General features: G+C 34.6%; 1 protein-coding gene across 2 annotated transcripts in view; it reads right to left on the bottom strand.

Annotated features, from left to right (window-relative positions):
• The window catches only part of LOC106467667 (BTB/POZ domain-containing protein 2-like), a 48,629-nt gene that overhangs the window by 8,355 nt on the left and 31,793 nt on the right, over positions 1–8,481 (bottom strand). For both annotated transcript variants that reach the window (XM_022396593.1, XM_022396599.1), the window contains exon 2: positions 256–596. In XM_022396593.1, the coding sequence (XP_022252301.1) occupies positions 256–596 (341 nt within the window). The remainder of the gene's footprint in view (positions 1–255; positions 597–8,481) is intronic.

The following is an 8,481-nucleotide window of genomic DNA, read 5'->3' as shown; positions in this document are numbered from 1 at the left end:
TCTACTACTACCTATTTAACGCCGTCTCAGCCATTATATGTTACATTTAAATTTTATGTTTCACATCGTGTTCTAGATACAATCAGTTTCCTCAACAACAAATAATAATAATACAAATGCAATGTTTATTTGAAAAACAGAAGATGAATTACGTGTTTCAAACATACATTCGTTATTCTTGTGGCTTAATCAAACCTCTCTTGCCATTAGATTTTAAGTTTGTACGATATTTTTAACAAGGATATTGTGACGTACCTTAAAAGCTTTTCGAAGACATGTGGCTCGACATCCTCTACAGTCAGGGTAAGAACACGATCCCAATTAGTAACTTCGCAAATAAGCAGTGATTGAAAGGCTGGTGAAGCATCACGAAGGATAAAGGAGTGACACGGGAAACGCCAAATATTTTCTCCCTTACCCACCATAAATATAACATCATGTTGTTCTTCGCTGTTGTACAGTACTTGGCCTGGGGTCGGGGCTGTGGGTAATGCAGAATCGTCAGTCTGAATCTTCGTTATGTCTGACGGCTTTACGGAAGACGTTGAAAAATGCCGGCTTTTTCGCAGCAGATTGAAATGGGAGCTACGGCCCAACTGTTGGGAAGAAACAGAATGGGTTACCGTGAAATTACTTTCCATAAAAGTCACACAAGACATACAGTTAAACAACATTCCTATTTCAGAAGACTCCTAGCAAGTGGTTTTGGTAGGCATTAATTAATTGAGAGATACGACTAACAATAAATTTACCATGAAAATATAAGTCCACTAAGAAATTTATATAAAAATAAAAAGTGTCCCTTGGTGGGACAGCGGTAAGTTTACGGGCTTACAATGCTGAAATCCGAGGTTTGATTATCTGCAGTGGACACAACAATTAGCTCAATGTGGCTTTGCTCTAAAACAAACAAGCAAACAAACATGATTCTATTGAAAATAAAAGGCAGTCATTGTTAATATAAGTTAATTGCTGTTTGCTTGGACGTTTTAACAAATTAATTAAAATACATTACGTACGTTTCGAGTAAAAGATAAATACCCTTAATCGTAAAATAAAAACATGTCAAAAAGTGTATTTCATACTAAACATAATTATCGAAAACAATTCTTAGTCATAAAAAAGAACTTGGGGTTATTTTAAGTTTGAATTGGGGGATAAAGATTTTACAAGTTTCAATATGTAGTTTTTCACAATCACTATATTAACTAAAAAGAAATACTCAGAATAATGGGGCGTTTACAAAAAGTTTAAGGACGTTGTTGTGATTCACTGTTATGAAAGTTGAGGTTCTTTGTTGAGCGGAATATCAGAGAAGTCGATTTTTAAGACACTATAAAACAGGTACCTGTCACAGATTGGTAGCTTCTATACGTTTTATAGCTCTCTAAAACAGACAGAAAAATAATAACTGTAGTTTGTAGCTTAGAAAAGATTAAGAAATTAGTAAGAAGGTTCAATATTTTCGTATTAAAACAAATAGATCTTGGATTCTTGAAACATCATTGACTTAAACCAATTTTCGAAAACTTCTGTTCCAAATTAGTAACCCTGGACCAAATAGGAAAGAAAAAGACCAATCAATGGGTGGTATGTTGTTAGTATGTTTGTTTGTTTGTTTTGAATTTCTCGTAAAACTATACGAGGGATATCTGCGCTAGCTGTCCCTAATTTAGCACTGTAAAACTAGAGGGAAGGCAACTAGTCATCACCACTCACCGCCGACTCTTGGGCTACTCTTTTTACCAACGAATAGTGGGATTGATCGTGACATTATAACGCCCCACGGCTGAAAGGGCGAGCATGTTTGGTGATACGGGGATTCGAACCCGCGACCCACAGATTGCGAGTCGAGCGCCCTACCACCTGGCCATGCAGGGCCGTTAGTATGTTTACATGATCCTTACTCACCTCAAAGTAATCAACATTAAAGGCCATGTTTGAAGAATTAAATTTTCGTTCAGAGAATGTTTACTTTAGAAGTTGAGGGTACTGTTTTCATGACTTGCACAATTACCCCGTGCTTGTACGTAATATCGCTACTTCCGTATTAAATGAAGCGGATGTGAGCATAGTTAACAGTAAATTCTACTTTTTCTTCCTTGTTCAGCAAAGTAACAGTCTGAAACGTGGAGCACACAATTACAACTGTAATAATCTGAATTATAAACATGCTGCGAGTGGTCTATACTTATATCAGTCATTGGCTCACTTAAATAAGTCTGTTTAGCTTATAGTTATTTTCACATTAAAACCAATAAAAATAACTTTAACAAAAATCATTACTTCTTCAGTGTTTTTGTAGTATAATATGAAACTTTATTATCACGACATGTGAACTCATCCTGCCAACAAAAACAATATACGTTAAGCTCGAAACGCACAACTCCAGTGTTTCGTTTATCTTGACTCATAACATAATTAGCATACATGTAGTTAGGGCACCTGTCCTGCGTCCAAAGGAAGCTGCCTCAGTGGGGGTCGCCAGATGAGATGAGATCAAAGGATTCTGCCTGGAGGTTACATAATTATGATGTAATAAGCAAATTATGCCGACTGTTACGTAATAAACAACGGATGCCAATGCCTGAGTGTGACATATCTGTTATGTAATAGGCACCAAAAGGCAATGACGTCCACGATATGACACCAGAGGGTGATGCAGCTCAATGTGTCTCAACATTTCATCATCTTTATAGTAACAATAATAGCCTTAAATTAATATTTTATCTAATATGTATAACATTATTTTTACAATTATCACTACCGAAAATTTTTATCACAGTTACAGTTTCGTTTTATAAGTAAAACATTAAATTAGTTATTTTAATGTCTAGTTTTTATCAAATGTATTCTTTTTTTAATTGTATACTTTTTACAAAGGCGGATGGTGTTTCTATAGTGTCACTATATTTCTGAAGGATTGCATATAGATTTTAACTTGTCTCAATATTATATTTATAGTTTTCATTTACGTATTTAATTGTAGTACATGTGTTTTACAAAGTAATATGGTGTTTCTAGGTGGATGGCATTAATTGGCAAATTGTGTTAGCAATGTTAGTACTGGAGCGGATAGTGTTTATATAAACGGATAGTTCAGTAGGATGACGATATCATCGTAGGGTGTCTCAATGTGTCCCGACATGTGATTACGTCATCAACACTGTAATTTAGTGCATTACGTATGCCAGTTTTTATCACACATACTATCTTAATTCATCCATTATTTAAACAAGGCAAATATTAGAGCTTAGTCAGTAATTTATTTTACATGCTATTACAGTTATCTGTCCTGATATAATACCTAATGGTTCTTTTTTATAATTATTGAATGAGACCGTTACATTACTATTCTAAAGCCTATTGTATGTTTTATGATTTAAGAACAGTTAATGTACTGTAGTATATTTTTCGCTTCTATACCTAGTTAGATTAACATACATTTTACATTTATAGTCCTGTAAAGGACGGATTTTACATTATAACAAAATTGTTATAAATGATGTCTAATAAATGTCTAAATAATATACAATAATCTAATATACAAGCTTCCTGTTTCACTAGTTATTTGGCTTTATGTTGGCCACCCCTCTGATGCCACTTCGTGGACATCATCGCCCTCGGGTGCCTATTATGAAACAGCTATGTAACCCTCAGGCAGTTGCATCCTTTGTATGTTATGTAATTTAACCCTCAGGTATCGGCATAATTTGCCTATTACGCAATACTCGGGTGGCATTCTTTGTATATTACATAATACTTGCATAATCCCAGGCAGCGACATCCTTTGGGCACAGGACAAGCCTATAGCTATTCATACATCTTTTAACCTTAATGTACTTTTACAGAAAATCCACTGTCTATAGAAATCACGTTTGGTTTACCTCTACCTTACTGAATATTTTACAAAGAACCGTCTGGTAGCAACGGAATAATACAGACACATTATTTAGAGAATAAATGTTGTTGTTTTTTTGTAAAGCACAAAGATGCACAATGAGCTATCTGTGGTCTGCCCACGGCCGGTATCAAAACCTTATTTTTAGCGCTATAAGCCCACTGACTTACCAGAATAATATAAATGAGCTTTCATATATACGTAATGTATACAAAGTAAATAGGAAAAAAACAGAGTATGTGATAAATATCATCACTGTAGCCCCTCCAATGGCTCAGCGGTAAGTTTGCAGGTTCACGACGCTAAAAATCAAGTTTCGATACCTGTGGAGGGGAGAGTACAGATTTTCTATTGTGTACATTTGTTATTAATAACATCCAAACTAAACTTGTACCTGTAATCATGCTAAAGTTTGTAACATAAGAAATATGAAACTAAATAATTTTTCAAAAATTGCAATTCAAAATACTTTCTGTCATGTCAAGATTACAAATTCGAAGTATGTTATAATTAAAATATAAAACTTATGGGAGAAAAATGTTCGATTAGACCAAAAAAGTGAAAGGGAGGAATGGAAGATCTCAAAATGTAATAACTATATAGAAAAACTGTCCTTTACAAATAATTACTATCTTACATTTCTAAACAGAAAAAATAATTCAACTTGATCCTCTTTAGAATAATAGGGGAATTAAATTAGTCAATTCCCCTAGCCTAGTATCATATAGCTGTGATTTAGACCAGGCACACGTTGTCTGGTAACCTTACGGACCTCTATAATTATCTGTGTTGAAAATAGTGTTATATTAGTTCAAAAGAAGGGTAAATGCTATAAAAATACTGTATATATAGTATGTTTGTTTGTAGTTAAGCAAAAAGCTACCCACCACGGTTATCGAAACCCGGTTTCTAGCGTTGTAAGTCTGCAGACATACCGCTTTACGGTATATATTATGACCTTACTTGTTTTCTGTTTATTATAAATTTATACTTGGAGCAGACAAAACTGGTGGTACACTTTACTTTATCATATCATATAAGTGTTTTGATCATCATTAGAAATACAGACTAAAATACATAAGCTGTCTTGTAAGTTTATACAATAAGCCAATTATAGTCGCACATTGATATAAAATTATGTATCTAAATAGGGTTGAGTGAATATATTAAAACATTTTTACATATACAAATCAGCAAGTCACTTGGTAAACATAGCCGATATAACGTCGCAATGGAACGGTATGTATCAGAACTTCATTTTGACATTGTTTGGCGTTCGTAATTAGTATGATAACATCAAATATTTATCTTTTTGGGGAATGGTATGTAACAGCTCTTTCCAACACAAAATATTTATGCACTCAGATCATAAAGATGTGTTCAGAGATATTTCTTGTACTCATTGGAATTGGAAAACAAAATAATATGGATCAACTCAAGGGCCCGGCATGGCAATCTGAAGGTCGTGGGTTCAAAGTCCCGTCCAACCAAAGATGCTCGCCCTTTCAGCCGTGGGGGCGTTATGATGTGAAGGTCAATCCCACTATTCGTTGGTAAAAGAGTAGCCCAAGTGTTGGCGGTGGGTGGTGATAACTAGCTGCCTTCCCTCTAGTCTTTCACTTCTAAATTAGGGACGGCTAGCGCAGATAGCCCTCGTGCAGCTTTGCGCGAAATTCAAACCAAACAAACAATCAACTTGAGACACCAAGATCATCCACAAATAGACCTGCAACAGGTCGTGCCCCAGCAGAAGTAACCAAAGTGCGGCGTATTATAACAGGAGAGAATCTATGAACTGAAAGGTCAGTGAGAAAAGCCGCCTGTGTGGCCCAGACATCAGTACGCAACATAATCAAGAAAGGTCTCTGTCTGGAAAAAACGGCATAATTCACGTGTACACAAGTTGCTGCCACAACAAATAGTAAAATGAAAGACGAACTATGAGCTTAGAAACTGTTTAAACGATACCTAGCTAGAGAAAAATTGCATTACGTGATGACATTGGTGAAGCGTGTGTATCTTGATAACAAGATACACACAAGGTATGGGTTCACCAAGATACGTTTTCCAGTGGTACCGCCTGTTCAACTCTCGCATACCTCAAACAGAAGGAGAGTGAAACGAGTGTTCATGTTGTTCCATACAAAAAACATATCATTCAAGCCGTCTATGGATTTCTGTGCTATCATATTGTTGATAAAGGAGCTGAGAAACTATCATTCTCATACACTTCATAGAAAGCAAGTAGAGAAGGGTGGTGTTTTTGTACATGACAGCAGTACGACGCAGCACCTTGCAATGAAACTACGCAACAAAGCTATTTTCAAATTGCACAGTTATCAGACATTGCATGACCAGACATGATGACATGGAGTGTAATGACATGATGAGGCTTCCAAATAATTATATTCTAATACTTAAATCTCTTTGTTTATGTTTATTGGAAAACAGTAATTGCACCTTATATTTAACTTGCATTGATAGTTCTTATTATCTTTGGTTCTACCCCCTAACGTGAACTCTTTACCATGAATGAGTAAGAGCAAATCACGTGGTATAAAACATTTTCAATGATGTCTTAAAAGCCGGGCATCAATCGCATCAATGTTTCTCGGTTGTAAAGGCTGTCGCTATTCATGCAAGACATCACAGAATTTTGTAGACTACAGTTCTTTGGAGCACAGTGAAAACATGCTAATTAATTTAGATATAACTTACAAAAATCGTCGAAAATCTCGCCAACATTCTAGGTAAATTTTATGCTGAAGTTAGCCAGGTCCATACTTTATACATTAATTGGTATGATCATATAACGATAGACTGTTATTTTTGGAAATTAAACAACTTCCAAATCTTATTGATTTATTATTACTATTTAAAATAACATTGAAATCTTCAATGAAGTGTTAAAAATATATAACACTAGTAGATACCTGTTGAAACAATTCAATGGTAATTTTCCTAAAAACAGTGATGAATAAATATAAAATATGCAGTTAACTTAATCCCCTGCATCAGAGCGTATATGCAATATGATTGTCTAGTGGGTCATTTTCAACCATATTTTGTCATTCCATGTGTTATTTCAATAACGAAAATTACATTTTGTTTGTTTTTAAGCAAAGAAGACTGACTGCAATGCATTGTTGGCAAAAATATTTGTTTCTCGGTGCAATTGGCGCATCAAGCACAATAGAGCGCCAAGCTTCACTAAGTAACAACTGGGATTTGTTTTCCACCTGATACCACTGTTCCTTGTCATTTTACTGAGCACAAGAATAGACCAGTACCAAGTGAGCGCTTTGTGACAGTTTTCAAAGGGGAAATTTTCAACTCAAATCAATTTATTCTACGCCGTACATCAAAATCATGCATGTATATAACGCCGACATAAAAATATGCATATAAAATACAACAAATATATATACTCAAACACGTTCTTCTCTTTGTGCCTTTTTTCTGTTTATGCTCCTAACTTGGAAATATTTCATTCAATCAATCGAAATCCATATCAAGTAATCCTTTGCCCATAGTTGGGAAAAAAAAATCAGCAAACAAAAAAAAATAAAAACTGGAATTTAAAAACTTGTAAAGAGGGATCGTAAAAAAAGTGAGGCAATAAGGCTGGAGATACTGTAGACATCATTTACTCAAACTACAAATCCCTATTCTGACTCCACCCAATGTAATTCTAAGTAACAGCATGGAGCTAAAATAGAAGTTTGTAATTTGAGTAAATAATGTCTACAGTATCTCCAGCCTTATTTCCTTACTTTTTACAATCCCAGTTTCAGGTTATTAAATTCCCAATTTTTTATTTATCTTATATATATTAAACGATAAACCATATGACTACGACGATAACCCACGTCACAATTATCTCAAGTATTTTACCACTAGGTAAACATATTATTTGCACTATTTGAAAATTTTGGTGTATTAAAACTAAGCTTCTTTATCTGTTCACTACTGGTAAAATGCAAAGTGAAAGGAGGAGTAACACTAAAAAAAAGTTTAAATATATAAAGATTGTGAAATTTCAAATATTTTTGCACAATGGTCTTTGAGTTGTTTCTAATAAACTGTGTTTATAATTGAGTTCTGCCCTATTTTTCAGTTTCAATTGCTGTTTGCAAGCTCAGTTATGGTTCATAGGTAAATTTGAGGAATTATAATACTAACAATCAAGGTTCAACACCAACAGTAGACACAGTGAAGATAGCCTACTGTGTAGCTTTGTGGTTAACAACAAATAAGTAAAACATTTCAAAACAAAGAGCTCAAACGGGTTCCACATCCTTAGATGAATAACTTCACAATCTTATAATTAACATACATCTATGCTTATATTTCTGTTTCAGTTGAGAGAACATTGAAGCCAATTATCAGCATGTGAGAGGCTTTCTTAAGACTGTGGCTTTATGACAGGAAAAATCAAATAGATTGCTACTTTGATATAATTTAAGCCACCTTTGTTGTGTGCATGACACTCAACCCCTTTCATGTTCTCCCTGAGTATGGTGACTCCATGCTAAACAATGAAAGCCCACAATCACTAAAGCACGTGCCCTTGAATCAAT

This window comes from Limulus polyphemus, unplaced genomic scaffold (genome assembly GCF_000517525.1).
Source record: "Limulus polyphemus unplaced genomic scaffold, Limulus_polyphemus-2.1.2 Scaffold82, whole genome shotgun sequence".
In the NCBI taxonomy this organism is placed as follows: Eukaryota; Metazoa; Arthropoda; class Merostomata; order Xiphosura; family Limulidae; genus Limulus; species Limulus polyphemus.
This window is presented reverse-complemented; position numbering and strand designations above follow the sequence as displayed.